General features: G+C 37.8%; 2 protein-coding genes across 4 annotated transcripts; one reads left to right on the top strand and one right to left on the bottom strand.

Annotated features, from left to right (window-relative positions):
- Positions 1-1,642: 1,642 nt before the first annotated feature.
- LOC116711103 (proline-rich transmembrane protein 4-like) lies at positions 1,643-5,634 on the bottom strand. 2 transcript variants are annotated; one of them, XM_032550485.1, is made up of 3 exons: positions 5,386-5,634; positions 4,309-5,194; positions 1,643-3,029 (listed from the first exon to the last, which is right to left on the bottom strand). In XM_032550485.1, exons 2-3 carry the CDS (start codon positions 5,102-5,104, stop codon positions 1,855-1,857), a joined length of 1,971 nt encoding a protein of 656 aa, XP_032406376.1. In that variant the 5' UTR covers positions 5,105-5,194; positions 5,386-5,634; the 3' UTR covers positions 1,643-1,854. The 2 variants fall into 2 exon arrangements, with proteins under 2 accessions (XP_032406376.1, XP_032406383.1); XM_032550492.1 differs by having other exon boundaries at positions 4,309-4,452.
- A 3,068-nt stretch (positions 5,635-8,702) lies between these two features.
- Positions 8,703-16,783, top strand: LOC116734363 (uncharacterized). 2 transcript variants are annotated; one of them, XM_032585710.1, is made up of 4 exons: positions 8,703-8,868; positions 9,086-9,373; positions 13,923-14,169; positions 14,274-16,783. In XM_032585710.1, the coding sequence occupies exons 2-4, from the start codon at positions 9,137-9,139 to the stop codon at positions 14,633-14,635; spliced, it is 846 nt and encodes a 281-aa protein (XP_032441601.1). In that variant the 5' UTR covers positions 8,703-8,868; positions 9,086-9,136; the 3' UTR covers positions 14,636-16,783. The 2 variants fall into 2 exon arrangements, with proteins under 2 accessions (XP_032441601.1, XP_032441608.1); XM_032585717.1 differs by having other exon boundaries at positions 8,703-8,935.
- The last annotated feature ends 92 nt before the right edge of the window (positions 16,784-16,875 follow it).

Here is a 16,875-nt window from a genome sequence, read left to right as displayed (position 1 = left end):
TATATACACATATCCATTGCTAACAATAAGAAATTGTCTTATTTTCCCAGCTATGGTTTGGTGAGTTAATTATGAAAACATTCAAATTCCTTGTAGTAAAGTGAGATCTACAGGACTTGCACTGCTTAAAATTTGTAGTTTCAAACTTTATATTAAAAAATTCTGTTTATTTTTGCCATTAATATTTTGAAATTAACTGATTAAATGGCAGAACATAATGAACATAGAAAAGTTGCTAAAATTCCCTCAGTGGAAAATTTTTGAAGTTATTGGGTAATCGCTGTATCTTTTTTTAAATTTGAAGAGTAATAGCAATCTCTAAATTAAACTGTAATAAATGGCAAATGGAGATGTGGAGCAAAGATCTTTAACTTCACACCATTTGCTGGACAATAGTCACTGAATATATGTTTGTGTCTTTCATAGTCTCTTTGGTCAGGATTAGACAACAAATATAATTAAGTATTTGCAAGAATTCATCCAAGTTGTTATCAGAATATCCCACCCAAAGTACGAAAAGCTTACTTGATCTGTACTGCAGACAGAACATCGTTTTTGTCCATTTAACAGGAATTTCACATGATAAACTTAAACTTGAGCTTGAAGTCGTTATTTTAAGAAACCTTTGTAAGTTTGTTCCAAACTAATGTTCTGAAGAAAAAGCATAGAGCAGATATTCCACTTGCAAACGTTTGATGCTGTGCTCTGATCTCTAAAGAGTGTGAAGAAAAAATAAGAATAAAAGTGTAAAAAAACATTTTTGCAAGGTACACAATATTTACAGATAATTATTAGGCCGTGTTAAATTAATAACATAAATTCTACCTACATTATAGGTGATAGTCTATTTATTATTTTAAACTTTCTGTACACTCTCAGTTCTTAATTCTTAACTTGCCTGAACTTTCAAATCTTTTTACAATTCAATAGTGTCACTGCACATACTCAGGGCATCAATTTGTTTGCACACATTAACAAACTCTGCTTGTACTGCCATATCCCATTCAAGCTGCTTGCTTTCACTTAGATGCTTAGTCACTGGCAACCGGCCGGACCCTTTACTGTCTTGGGATGCTAAGCTCAGAGTTCTGTATTTCCTGTGATAAGACAGAGAGGGTATTGCCCTTGGAAAGTTGCTTTGGGTAATACTTTGCCCCCTGTTTGTCCAGGAATTTGAATGAAACTTTCCAGTTTGTTTTGGATAATTGCACAGACCTTGGGTTGAACCAGTAATGCTCCCTTTCCAGTCTATCTGACCCGTTGGCACAGGTGCTTTCCTGTGAGACATCAAACTCCCATGTGGTTGAGAAACTCTGGAACTGGATGTAGCATTCTCTTGATCCACGTCTCCACAAGATGAGGCCCGGTATAGAGTATCTACAACACGTTTGGGCCCATGGTTTAATGATTCCTGGGCAGGAGAGTTCAATGAAAAACTTGAGGAAGTATGGAATAGTCTTTGTGGACTAAAAATGCTGTGAGAGAATAAGGACTCACTAAAGAGAGCCTGGTCAATGCTGCGGGACAAGTCTATGGGAGATGGGGGTCGGAGATCCCCAGTGGAGTCACTATCTGTACCTACGCTATCAAGTGATGATAGCTGGAACTCGTCTGCATTTTCAGGTTTGCTGGGTGGTTTTTGAGGTGTGTGTAAAGGCAGAGTACTCTTGTTTGGACTGTGCTTGTTCGCACAGTCTACTTCACTTTCAGGATTGTCAACCATTGAGCAAAGAGGAAGCGCTTCTGACTGCTTCTTGGCATCAACATTGCAGACCATCAACCTTTCCTGCTTAACCTGGGACCAGGACTCATGAGTGGAGAGAGGCTGGAGAACTCACTTCTTCCTGTGAGGGCCTACTGTGTCCTCGCAAAGGGGAGTTGCAGGATAGACGGGACCAGGATCCTGGATCTGCTACTACTTATGGTTTTCAAAGAGGGGTTGTTGTTACAGAACAGAGGATGTGTGCCAATAATGCACAATCCCACACCCACTCCAATCTCACAGAACCTGTAGCCAGTCTGGTAGCCCCACCAAGGCCAAGGATCGAACCCAAAGCCATCAATTCCACCCAAACCAAGAGCATGCAAGATCCCATAAAGCTGAAAACCACCACATCCTAACAAGCACAATGAACATCCTATCCCAGCTCCTGCTGCTCTGTCCCAGTCTTCTACCTTGGAAAAAGGGCAAATTACAGGGCGTACCAGTTCTGGTGATCCGCCAGTCTCTCCATTTTCACTCAGCCTGTAAATGTGTTTTGTGTTTAATTGTTTCAAGCAGTAAAAGATGAGGTAGGAGAATGAAAGAAAGATGGCTATTAAGACAAACAAACCCTGAGGGAACAAAATGACCACAGTGGGGAGACTGTGAAACAATTGGAGGAGTCCAACACATCCAAGTGAGATCATAAACTGCAAGAGGCACATACATAGCAAAAGACAAGGCTTCGGTAAAGCTGAAAATGAGGTAGAAATAGCAATAGGTAGTGAAAGATAGCTGCGTGAGTGCAAGGACAGGAGGAAGAAAGCCAAGGAGAAGGCTGATATTAAACAGGGCGTTGGTAATTCTGAGAGCAATTGAGTGACCAGAGGAGGAAGACGGTCTTGAGAATTATAAGCGTCATACACCAAACTGAAACCTTGGATGCCTGCAAATGCCAGGATAAAGAAGTGGAGCATTATAAAAAGTCCAATTCCAGGGGGGCACCGTAGAGGCAAGCCTAACAGGCAAACCACAGAGATTAGGCAAATTAAAGTAAAGACAGATCCCAGACCATAGATATGTGCTTCCCATGCAAAGCCCCATGTTGCAAAGGCAGAATTCCAGTCTGAATACAGAGGGACCAGAAGGGCAGGACTGATAGCCAGAGAGGGGAGCAAGGGCTCACTTGGTGTAAAATCCTCTGGATAGGTGGGAGTCCAGGACTGATCTGATGTTTTACAGGGCGTGGTGGGTATATCCATGTCACCCTCGAGCAACAGTGTGCCAGTGGCCTTTGGGACATTCAGGCTGTCTTTCCTGGAATCATCTATAAAGAGAAGACATTGTGACACAGGAAAATATTGTGCACTTACTACATTTTTAGAGCAGCTCATGAGATTAGACATTAAATTATATTAAATTATTAAATTATCTGTCTAACCATGTCCTATTATTTTAAATTATTTTTTATTACCTATTTGAATAACAGCAAAAATGATTATGTCAATACAAATTATAAAACAGGCAACTCAGGCAATCATCTCTTAATTCCAAAGGCTTTGGCTTTTAAAATGAGACCAGAAGTGAGCAGCGAGTGTATGTGTGAAGTTAATCCATAATAAAACAGAGCAGGCTTGCAACTGGGAAGCACTAAGTGGGTCACACAGAGAGAAATGGGAGCAAGAACAAGTTGTGTGTGTTGGTGTTCATGTGAACATAACTGACAATGATTTGTTTATTAGCCAGTATTGACCTGGTTACTGATTTTGTTTTTGGGATATAGTTATTAAACAAGGTCAAGGTGTGCTCTGCTATGAGAACCTGGTTGTATTCTCAATCAACTGTAAATGATTGATTCTGTATACAAGAGATATGAATCTCTATCTGGTCATGAAATAAAAGGCTAGAATGTGAAGCTGGTTAGAAAATTAAATGTGTCTTATTTAGAGAACTTTGGTAAAGATAAAGTCATTGTGTTAATACAGAGTCAGCAATCACTATTACAAACAGTGGGTGTTAATCTCATCAAATATCAACATTGCATGGATAGTTTATCTTGTGGTCCAACTAACAATAGATAAGCTGCATTTGGTTCAGGTGATTTATAATTTGGTAAACATTAGTAGAGTAAAACATGCAGATGGAGGAAGAACCATGTATTCCAGTTTTGTCAAAGTGCACTTCCCCCAATCATGTAAACACAAACTCCCCTGACAAGTGACTGTGAGTGCATACAGTAAATACTGGTATGAGGCATCTGATCACCATTGCAGCTTTAACTGCGAGTGATCAACATGGCACACTTTGTGAATGCAATCACTGTGTTTGCGAAGAGTTAAATATTAGGGAATTCAAATGCAATGAAAAGACTAAGAAAGGAAGGTAACCAAAAGCAACAAATTATAGTTGTAGTGAGAGTAAATCCCAGTGGTTACAAAAGATATTAAACATTTGATGAACACAAAACATCTGCACCAAAAATGCTGCAGTGACACAGATTCTGTTGTGAGATGCTATGTGGTCAAATTTACAGCTGTACTAGTCAAGTATGAGCTATCAGTGAGCTCATAGACCACTTTCCTGTGAACTGAAGACTTAATTCTTACCTCTGGCTCCCTCTGTGCTTGTTGTTACTCTGGTTAAAATAGTATCTGCAATAGAATTTGTCCCATTTAGATTTTTCTGTATGGACATTGGAATGCCTTCAGTCCGTCCCTCATTGTTTGTTGCTGGTGATGGAGTTTGGTGGTCTGGGTTATTGTCCTGTCCAATAAATGGTGATGAAGTTGAGTTCCAATCAGGTATGGGTGATGGAAGAGAGTTAGAAAAAGGTAAAGGAAAATGAATATCAGAAATTTCATTTTGCAATGTTGTCAATGTTTGCTCATTCTCTCTGATTTGTGGAGGATGCTCTGCAGACACTCGGCTTCTCTCAGTTGACAGAAAATTTAATGTTTCCTTTTTTGGATTTTGTAGAGCCTTTCCTAACAAGATGTTTCCAGATGTTTGTACACCCTCCACTAGAGTGGTGTCCTTTTTCAGAATGTCTGAAGGCTTTGATGTGAGTCTTTCATCATTAGGATGAAAAGGAGATGTTTCAATATCTTCCTGAATGTCACTATATTCGCCAATTACACCTTGTCTGTCTAAGTCCTCAGATGACGAGAAGGGCCAATTCAAAGGGCGATTCAGGAAGTCAACATTTTCAAGTCCAAACATAAAACTGTCTTGTGCCAAACTTGACTGGCGAGGTTTTTCTGTGGGCTGTGTAAGAAACCGTGTCGCTTGGGAGTAGTCAGTCTCTCGTGTTTCTTTGGTATTTTCTTCAGTGAAAGCGGCGGCGTGAAGTAAGAGAGAGAATGAAAGAAGGAAAAGAAAATAAATATTCCACAGTGATCCCATGCTGAGGGTCTGCAAGCTTCACTGATTGTTGTCTGTTCACATGTTTGGACTGTAAACATCAGGATGTCAGTGATTCAATTTGTGACAAACCTGGAATAGAATTGAAAGACAAATGACACCTCTTCACATATTGTATGTCACCAAGGTATTTGCCATAAGATAGAATAAATTGCATCATGTGGGTTGTGAACACTTGCAAGATTACAAAGTAAAAAAATATTTAAACATTAGCATGTAGCAGTGCTATTTTCTTAAAATCATTCAGATTTTAGTTTTCTTACCTCATAAGTGATCCGTTCTGCTGCAGCCTTTTCAAGCATATAAATCGCTCTGTGCTGCTTCATGTCTGCAGTCTCGGTCTGCACTGCACTCTGTCTCTTTTCATACTCACTATGCTGTGCCTCTCTTCTCTTCATCAGCCAATCGAACTCATGGGACAGACCCCACCTCCTCCGGCCAGCCTCAACCCTCCCACATGCTGCCACTGGACAGAACTGACAGCGAGACTGTTTGCAGCAACATCTAGATGAGCATTGTCTCCTTTTTTGGATTCAGGCACTGCAATCCTTCTGAGAAAAGAGTGCTCGTATAAAACAAAAGCCACAAGCATGAGATAAGATCCTTAGCATGCTCTTTAGGCAACCCTGGGGTATTCTCTATTTAAGAGACTATGCTTATTCAAACTATGTTGACCATAACTTACAGGAGCTGTTAAACATACGTAAATTATTTATTCATCCATACATCTAATTCAGAAGCAAGCATTCATAATTCATGAAGTTGCTGTTGGGCGCATGTGCTGAAAATATCTATTACTGGAATTTATTATTTAATGAAATATATCTTATCATTGAGTCTTTTTGATTACAACAGATTTTAGCTTCTAGTTAAATTAGTTTGCTTAATTTAATTTAATTTGGGATCGTATTTGAGCTATCACATGAAGAAAGAATGCATCCATATTTTACTGATCATTAAATGAAGTTTAAAGCACATTCATTTGTATTTTTATTTATCACACTGTTGCACCTCTGCTTTGTGCTTCATTACACATACTTTAATCATGTTAGCATGTCAGCATGGTAAGTAAGAATGACAACCCTGAGAAGCCATATGTGACTTGTTGCAGTGATGACTCAATGATTTACATCACTTCAACTAATGATATACTATGCAGGTGCTCAGTATGCGCTGATGAAGATACACTCATCTCTAGATGCTGGATACTCAGAGCAACTCCATGTGATGCACTCTGACAAATACTTGATGCTTATAAGAGCTAATAATTATTTGATATTTTAGGTATAATAGTCTGATCAAACTTTAATCCTCACACTAAGTATGAAAAAACATTATGAATAAAATGATACGACGACAAAAGGACAAAGAAAAGCATCTGTCCAAACATAGCAGAACACTATGGGTTTTACATCATTCTTCTTAAAAGTCATGCACTGTAAACTTGTGATCCATGAAAAGCAATGAACATTCTTCATATAAATTATACATTCTAAACAAGGCTGACATACCTGGTAAGATAGAAAAAAGTGCAACAGTAGTTTAAGTAAACATACGATGTAATCTACAGTAGGTATGTTTCAATGATCTAATAAGTTAACACAATAATTTCTAAGTTAATGTAATGAAAGAACATAATTTTCTATGGCTATTTCAGGTAAGCCAGTTCTTCTTTTTAGTCAGTACTGGCAAATATATCAGAAATATGACTTTTTAGACTGTAAGTCCTGTACAAATTAAACCTAAACAAAAAGTTTGAAAGTCAACCTCGGTTAGCTCATTGGATCAAACTTGGTAACTTTTAGACATTAAAACCTGTATTAAAAAATATTTTTAGATTTCACTTTTCAACTAAGTGTTTTTATGGTCTCTGAAATACATCAACTCAGCATCCCACTTTTTTTTTTTTTTACACGTTTGTGTGTGAAAGAGGCATGTCATGGTAAAAAAAAATAGACATAAAGCAGTTGGACATTTTATTTGGTAAGAAGGGAGCTCTTACCCAAATATATTAAAATTATAATGCAATCAATTGTTGTGTCAAATACAGATCTAATAATGTTTTCTTTATAATTAAACAAATTAGCCAGAGAAAATGAGGAAAAAATCTGTTTTAGTTTGGATTGTACCATCCTAGTATGTTTAATGCCATCTGATTTGTCCAGTGTGAGCTGTTTTTTTCTCAGTGGGGAGAATCCAGAAACCTCGTGACCTAATTTAATCCCAGGGATACTTCTAAAATAGACTATGATCCACATACCTTAGGAAGCATCTGGAAACAGTGACTATGAAGTTCAGACAATTACATCTGTTTTTATCTGTCCGACTGAAAGAAGAATTTCAAAAATGTCTCTTCATGTACTCTACACAGGCAATCACATCTCATCCTATGCTGCCAAATGTGCACGAAACTCTTACTGTCTAAAGAAAAAAAATGTCCAAAAAGAAATCAAAATAGCATTCCAAAACAAATAGGAAATTATTTAACACACACACATGTTTCTGTTCTGTATCCCAAAAGTTATCCAGGCTTTGGAAGCATGAACTCTTACAGATACCCTGTTTGCTCATAACTTTTGCCCATGAAAATATGATTTACATTCACATCTGTAACACTTGGGAGTGAAGCTAAATCAGATGAAACACAGAGTCAGAGAGGAACTTCCACCACAACCCAGGGTGAGATTAACCCCGTGTCTGATGAGGACACAGGAAAGCATCAAGTCAGCCTGTAACTAAAAGGCTGGGGAGGAACAATGACAGCCCAAACATATGAGCTCAGAAAGGGACGTGGGCAAATTATTGCCGCTTCACACTTAATAGGTGGTTATGTAGAGTAACTTGGATCTGTTTAGACAAATCCTCCTGAATAGAATAGTGTCAACAGGAATTGGGTCCCGTATGGGAAGGAGAACAGTCACGACAAGGCACACAGATATAGCTGGACAAGAAAATGAAAGCTGCATGTATGCACTGAATAACAGAAACTTTTCACTTTTTCTTTTGACACTTTATGATCACATTGCTTTAAGAAGCACAACCATTTTCAAGCCTTTGGACCAGAGGTCTGCAACCTGTGACTCTGGAGCCCCTAAGTGGCTCTTTGGACCTTCCAAAATGGCTCATAATAACTTTAGCCTAAAACTATTCAAGTACCAACTAAAATATTTACAATACTATAATATAATACTATAATATAATACAAAATGGAGGTTTTTGTATTTTTTAATGGAATGATTATAAAAACCTCTGCAACAGTAATGCTATTTGAAATATTTTTGTTTGGTTCTTTAAAAATGGACAACAGATAGTATTGTCATATTCTTGGTATTCTTATTAATATTCATCTAAATTATCTCTCTCTTAAAAAAACAAACAAAAAAAACATGCAGCATTTGCAGTTTTAATCAAGTCTTCTGTAGTTGGACTGTGAGAAAAATGCCTCTTCTTTATATTTTAAGGGTTGCAGACCTCTGCTTCAGACAAATAGCTTTCATTTGATGACATCCATAACTCACTCTTTCCCTGGAAGTCTAATAGGTGGCGCTAAATGCACCCAGGAGCTGGTTACCAACAGCAGAATAAGAAGCCACCCAGTTCCAGAGAAAGGAGGAGTAAACAGCAGAAGTCCGACTCATTAAATCAAATGTTAGACTGTTTCAATTAGTTTTGCACCGTTAGTAGGAATGCTGCTCCGGAAGATAGCTCCTTGATAATTAAAGCATATTTTGGACCAAATTGAACAGGTTAGTTACCCAGGCAACAAAAACAGGGAACGGTTTTCATGCGAGTTTCGAGCAGGAGACCAAACATGTAATTACTTTCTAACTTTGTGTATTGTTTGGTTGTTTACTAAATGTTTAAACCTAATTGAAGTTAATTGTACGAGAACTTTAGCGTGCATGTTATATTCTATTTTCACGGAACGTGTACATTTCTTTCTTTTTCCTGTTTTCCTTGCAGGCGGACTTGTTGTCTCGTCATTACGAAACCATTAGAGCTGGAGCTAGAATTATGATAGCCAGGACAAGTCTGAGCAGAGGCATCACTGCCCACCGCCTCTGTAAGAACGTCACCTTGTACCTGAATGAATTAACCTCTCCAGGCGCAAGGGTCCAGAGTCAGACCCCTGAGGACCATAAACCCCTCATGCTGATGCTGCCGTGGCTGGGATCACGACCCCAAGCTGTGTCAAAGTACTGCGAAATCTATTTTCGGACTGGTTTTGATGTGCTTGTGGTGGAAAGTGAGGTAAGACAAAACAAGAACGGACTAAGTTCACAAAATAAGGCCAGTTTTGACATTGGTACAAAGGGAGTGCACTCTTTTCATTATAGAATTATGCATATCGAGGTATTGTTATGCAAATACAACATGCATATCCAAAACAAATGTTAATTTGTACCTAGATAAAAACAGGGTACAAATTTTATCTAGATAATTTTTATCTAGATAAAGTTACCTAGATAAAAATTATCTAGGTAATTTTTATCAAGTTACCTAGATAAAAATCTAGGTAACTTGTTTAGATCAAGAAACACTGATTGGATGTGTGGGGTTTTTTTATCTTTAGTGCATTTTATCTTTGCTGCAAAATCAGGAGTTTACTTTTCTAGTCTTGACATAATGCCAAGAAAAAAGGCATTAATCTTGAATAAGTAATGTAGATGTATGTCAGTTTGGAAGTGTTTATAAGGCAATATATACATTTGATGGATCATTTTGAAGTCTGTCATTCTGTAGAAATAACAGACTTCATGTCAGAAAGTGAGATTACACCAAGTGGAAAACATTTAGAAGAGTTTTATATCTTATCAGAAATATATGTCTGAGCACCTTTGTATCATACTGTCGTGAAGCCATTAGTAAAAAAGTTAAAGCCAGGTCCAAACTGTGCAGGACAATGTACCCAAACAGAGCAGAAAAGCTCCAAAACAATGGTAGAATAATAAAGAGAATGAAGCTGCTGCAAAGGCTCAAAGTCCAGACCATGAGCCTCCTGAAATGATGCAGTTTGACCTCATTAGAGAAAAGAAAAGTGGGTACTCAAGTAATTTAGTTATTGCTTGATACACTAAGCCCTAGAAGTTAAAGAAGTTTGTTTTTATCAATTACTGTAAACTGGTTAACTGCGCCTTATCTTAATGGAGCATAGTTTAAGGTGAATGACGTAGTTAGGCTTAGTGCTGGCCTTAAGTGAATGTTATTTGTAAAACATTTGGAAAAGTTACAAATAAGGTGCAGCTTCTGTTGGCTAGAGCAAACTGTATTTCCTGACAAAATGACTCAACAAAAATAGCATCTGACACACTGCTTTATTCAGAAAGGCCCATCTTTGTAGAAACAAGATAAAGAGTTGGCTGTTAGTTGCTTGAGTTGAGCAAGACCGTAACACAGAGACTGTCTCGTGCTTGTATCACCTACACTCAGGACAAGCTGTTCTTTTGTGCAAACTTTCAATGTACAGAAAAACAGGACTCAGGTGATCAAAGGTTATTTTGTGGCAGTGATTTTTTATAGCACTTTAACACAAACCTGAAGAGGAATCAGGGCTTAGGTTGATTCGCCTTCAACCTAAGGAGAAGGATTTTTATTTAGATAAAATTACCTAGATAAAAATTATCTTTTTATTGCCCCAAGTACCCTAAGGGAAAGTAGGGTGCTTGCTCTACTTGTAATCAATCAATCAATCAAATTTTATTTGTATAGCACATTTCAGCAGCAAGGCATTTCAAAGTGCTTTACATCATTACAAACACAGAAACACAATGCAACACAGAATCAATAATCAAAACACGACATTAAGTCAAGTTCCATCAATAAATTTGGAATTGATTACATTTCAAATACAATTCTAAACAGGTGGGGTTTTAGTTGAGATTTAAAAGAAGTCAGTGTTTCAGCTGTTTTACAATTTTCTGGAAGTTTGTTCCAAATTTGTGGTGCATAGATGCTGAAAGCTGCTTCTCCTCATTTGGTTCTGGTTCTGGGGATGCAGAGCAGACCAGAACCGGAAGACCTGAGAGGTCTGGAAGGTTGATACAACAACAGCAGATCTGTTGTAAGTACCCTACTTGCTTAGGGGGGGAAGGAACCGTCAGATAATGCTTCTGCATGTTGGCGTTCCCGCTATCGCCTTTTTTTTTTTTGACCCGATTTTCCCTTTACAACAATCTTACAACGTCCTGCAGTGTGTGGTGTGTTACGTGGTCATATCGGGCATATTCAACATTGTCTTGGCCCGATTATCGCAGCCTGTGGGGTTTTACCTGACTGGGAGCGAGAAAGCAGCCTGTTGAATGCTGACAGGTAGCCAATCAGAAAGCGCGGTGACGTAAGAACGGAGGGGAATCCCAAACAGTTGACATGGCGCAAATGAGAGTCCAGATCGACATCGAAGGTGATATGTGGAAATGTTTATTACGATATGTAAAGGTCATTTTTATTTATGTTTATTACATGTGGTTATGTTTATTCAGTTAAAAATGTTTACGAAAAAACATAACTCACCTTCAAATCACAGTGCAGCAAATAGAGCGGACTGCTCCCGCCGTCTTTTATCAAACGCCTTTTCTTTTTGTTACGTCTTTTATCGCTTAAAATGAGTCCACAAACTATCACTACTGCTCCTACATTGTCATCCGTGTTTGATTATTCTAAATTCACGTACGGTATGTTGGGGGTTTTACTGGATTTTCTTCTGGAATCGGGATGTTCGTGAGTGGAATCGGTTCGTGTGTGGTGTGTCGTTCCTGCCGTGTGGCTGGACACACGAACCGATCGAACATGTTGTACTGTTCAATCCTTAAATCGTGCCGTGTGAACCAGACCTAAAACTCACAAGCTCTACTCCTCTCATCTCGTCTCGACCACTGCCCTAACGCTTTCTGACTCTGGTCGCTATGGTAACGTGTACATATCCCTTCAAAATAAGACACAGATGCACCACAAAAACGAACATTTTACTTTCGTGAAAAATTTTAACTCACGATAACGACTAATGGGAGCCCTGAGCTTGTTTCTCTGCAAGGAGACGGTCCAATCTGGGAGTGATGAGAGACAATAGCAACCGAAGTGTTGCTTATGCACAGGGTGCCTGGTCTCTACGTGGCGAAGCAGTTTGAAGGCTTCATTGCCTCATTAACGAGCCGGTCACCATGTCATGCAGAGCGGGCTTGGAATGTGGGAATCACCTACTGGGATAAATCCATTCTCCTGTCTCTTCTCTGAGACTTTTCCCGTTTGCAAATAAACTTTCCAAAGACACCTGTCTGTGTCTGTGATGAAGGAGGTGAATAGGCTGAAACCTTTCAATGGTGGAGAAGATTGTGCTTGATAAGGCATTATTTTCATTATTCTTTCATGTATGTAAATGGGTCTGTGAATAGAATATTTCACATGCAACACCTGTCATAAATTAATTCTAGTCATATTTAAAACAGAGTGAGTAATAATATTTGTTTATTACTGTTGTTTCTGTTATATCTCCACCATTGAGTTATTGCATCTCGGCCAATAGCTCAATTGGCCGAGATGCCAATTGAGCCAATTGCAATTGGCTCTGAGTTTAGGGTCTAAACTTACAGGATTTTATAGGTGAAGACAATTAGATCATCTGTTTATTTTGTCACATTACAAAAACAAACTACAATGTATTTATTATGGATGTTCTGTAATGGGCCAACATAAATTAGAACATAGTTACAGTTTTACATACATGCATATATATATAGGAGTCACAGCTGTTCTGTGAAGACCTCAGAGGTTTTTTAGGAAACATTAGTGAACAAACAGCATAGTGAAGACAAAGGAATATGGCAGACAGTCCAGCAATAAAGTTTTATAGACATTTACAGCAGGGTTGGGTTCTAAAACACTATCCCAAACTTATGACATCGCTGTTCAAAATGCCATTGTTCCAAAGTGGGAAGAATATGGCAAAATTGTAAATCTGCTATGACATGGTCATTCACGTAAGCTAACAGGCAAAGGGAGCGCTAATCTGAGAAGCAGCTAAGTAGTCAATGGTAACTCTGGAGATTCTGCAGAGATCCGCAGCTCAGATGGGAGAATTTGTTGACTGGAAAACTATTAGTCATGAACTCAGCAGACAAGGTCTCAATGAAAGAATGGCAAAGTTGATGAATTACTGAAAGATAATCACAACATGTCTGCTCTGCTGTATGTCACAAGAAAGGTAAAGAACACAGCAAATAGGAAGAAGAAGGTGCTATGGTTAGACAAGACCAAGAAAAAGCTAACACCTTGAAGACACCATTCTCACCTTAAATGTACTGTATGTCTCCAACTGGACAGGCAAGCTGGTCAGGGTTGATTTGGAGAACAAAATTAAAGGATCTTACAAGGGAATCCTAGAGCAAAACCAGATTCAGGCTGCAAAATTCCTAAAAGAGAGAGGTTTAGGGACAGCCCTAAACATACAACTAGGTATATGGTAAAATGGTTTAAATATTTGATAGAATATGCAAAAATTAGCAAATTGCATTTTTCAAAAGTATGGCCACCATATAAAATGTATCGAAATTTTTGGTTGCAATATGAAAGAGTTCAAGAGTTCATATTTTTGCAAGGCACTGTATATTGTGAGAAAACTTAGGAATTTGCATCGATCGTATTAAACCATAAATAATAATGTACACCGTTAATTATTTACTTTTCTAACATTTGGAGGTATCGTTTTGAGGTGTAGTTTTACAATTTTCTCAACCTGAAAACATTCAGTGTATATATAAACTGGTATTTGCATTATAAACTCAGTTTTTTGTTTTCTTTAAACAAGGTGAAAGACTTCCTGTGGCCTCGCTGGGGACTGGACCGTGGAAAAACATTGCTGGAGTTGCTCCAGAGTGAACGCTTTATGTCCCGTCCCCTCCTCGTTCATGCCTTCTCCATTGGCGGCTACACGTTCGCTCAGCTGCTGGTCCATATCTCCCAGGACAAACAGCAATACCAGGCAGTGACAAACAGGATCAAAGGCCAAGTCTATGACAGCTTGGTGATAGGCTCACTGGAGCACATGGCCACAGGTTAGTCAGTATCCAATTAATTTAACACACGAATACAACACATTCGATTTTAAATCTTCCTTCTCTGTTCCAGATGAATTAAATGTGCTATTCTCTATGTGTAGGTCTTGGGAAAACTTTGTATCCTCGTTTGGAGAGTCTAGTAGTACAAGCCAGCATGCTCTACTTCTGCATTTTTAAACGCCAGACGGTGGACTACTTCAATGCAAGCATCGATGCATTTTATAACACTCCAGTCAAAGCCCCTGCGCTGATCTTCTTCTGTGAAAACGACCTGCTGAGTGATGCACGAAGTGTGGAGAAATTAGTGGATTACTGGCAGAATTGTGAGATGGACATAACGACAAAGAAGTGGGAAGTTTCAACACATGCTGGTCATTTACGGCAACATCCGCAGGAGTATCTGAGCACTTTAAACACATTCCTACACTCACTCCACATCGTCCCGCTGAAGGCCAAGATGTGAGGCTGTTATTGGCTAAATTCAAAATACCTCAGTTGTACTTCCTGTGCTTAGTTAATTTAGCAGCTATGGATTTTTAAATAAACTTGATTTAAATCACAGCTCAAATGTCTTTAAAAATTGGGTTCAGTTCTGATAAAAAAAACAAAAAACTGTGTGAGTTCACCACTCAGAACACAACCATTGTGGCTATCACAAGTAATACTGTGAAACAGCAGCGAAGAACACAGCAGGGCAGATTTTACATTAAGCAGTTAGGCCTCATGTTTTTTTTTTTATCCTTGTTATTTTAAGTTAGATTGTCAGAGAATCTTTGTTGAACAGAAAGCTACCATCGTCAACATTTCTTTTATTTTTCTTTTAAAGGTGACAGACAAGATTTAAGCACATTTCCCTGTCTCAACATCTCGGGTGGGAAGTCTGCTTTTGCTGAGTAGAAACAGTGAATCTGCAGCTATTCTTCATCTTTTGGACATTTATCTTAGCCACACCTTCCCTGTATTCATTCATTCTGGAAAATGTGAAGCAAAAATCATGTTCAGTGTGACAGCCTTGAAGTACATTCAAGACTTGAGTTCCTCATTACTTTCCACTTTGACAACTTTTGTTCTCGTCTTACTTATTTGTGGTTAAAACATGTTGTTTATTGCAATGTATGGGTGTTTCAATATATTTTATAATCATAACATCATATATTCCTATGAGAATTATACTTTACTGAGTTGTAATGCCTTTAAAACTTAAGTGGATGTTTTTGGTGCTAATATGTAAAGAACTTAACTTCTTTGAACTTGAACTTACTTTAATGTTTATTCAAACCAGAATTTACTAAAAGTTCCATTACAAATCCTCTCTCAGATTTTTTCTGTTTAAAATCAACTGTACTGCTTATGACATGAAATTATTTGTACACCTCAAAAGATTTGAATATTGTTACAAGATCGCTGTATCGGGAGATGATCAAAAGACAGTCATCGACACCCTTCACAACAAGATTAAGCCATAAAAATCCCTGCTGAAGAAATTGATTGTATGGTCTCAACCATATTAACAGAAAATTAATGTGATGTGGTTGGAAATGGTGCAACAAGGACAACCACAGATCCATTCCAGAACAGCCACCACACACAGATGAATACTGGATATAGGGTAACAATGTCACATTCCCTGCGTCAAGTGTACGGGTGAAAAAGTAAGACAGAGGATATGCAAGTCGTTGTAGAGTGTAGAAAGAACAATTGCAATAAATTGTGTAAAATCTATTGCAAGTCTCTCTACTTGAAATGGAAAAATAACAATCGGCATTTTAAAGGGAATGGCTAGACTGTCTTTTATGTTTTTGACTGTACCTACAATTCTGTTGGACTCGGCAAGAATAGCTGTAGTCCTGCTGAAGCTAATGTGGACCTTAATAAACAAACAGTTCTTTCACAAAAACACAAAAGCTTCCCAGAATAGGCAGTAGCTACACTTGAAACCTGAAGTAGTTCTGATTGGAAATCCCCATTGTTTTAGTAGATTGTTACTCTGTTTAATTACTGAAGGACATTGTTGAACTTAGTGCCTTTAATTTGAGTTGTTTCATTACTTGGTTGTTTGTGGAAAAGTACACAGCAAGTAAATGTTAACTTTCACTGTGCTATTTGTGCAAATTACTGATCAATAGTAAGGAGACTTGATCGAAAGTTCTCCTGGTGTTCTTATTCATTTTCTTTTTAGTTTAAAATAAAATTCTATATTATAATTAGGTTATTTAGTTGAGAGTGTTTTTCAGCATGAACATTTGCAAAGAAAACGTTTTTGTTAGAATGTCTGTCTTATGTTTTGGCTCCCCCTGGTGGCAAATAGTTAAATGAGTTCATCTAGTCATTATGTCTCGTATTACTGTAGAAAAGAAGAAAATAATAAAAGATATAGATTTCTGCTAAAACTGTTTCTCAGATAATATGACAATTTATACATAATCCAAGATAATGTGTAAAATTTTAAGTTTTCCCTCTGTTGTCCATGTTATTCTTACTTGGAACCAGACTTCTTTGTATTTTGGATTAAATTAAGCAAGATGTCTTTTTACTTACTGAAGATTGTAAAAAGAAGTATTTTCCCCCTAAATAGAGTAAAAAACTGGTTTTGACCAGAAATGGTTTAAAACTTTTATACTACAATATTATTTTAAACATAGTCAAGATCGGGCGAGATCAATCATTGTGTTCATGCATTTATAATTAAATCACATAATTAAG

The sequence above is a fragment of the Xiphophorus hellerii genome, chromosome 2 (assembly GCF_003331165.1).
Source record: "Xiphophorus hellerii strain 12219 chromosome 2, Xiphophorus_hellerii-4.1, whole genome shotgun sequence".
NCBI lineage: Eukaryota > Metazoa > Chordata > Actinopteri > Cyprinodontiformes > Poeciliidae > Xiphophorus > Xiphophorus hellerii.
Note: the sequence above shows the minus strand (reverse complement) of the source record. Positions and strands in the feature narration are given on the sequence as shown.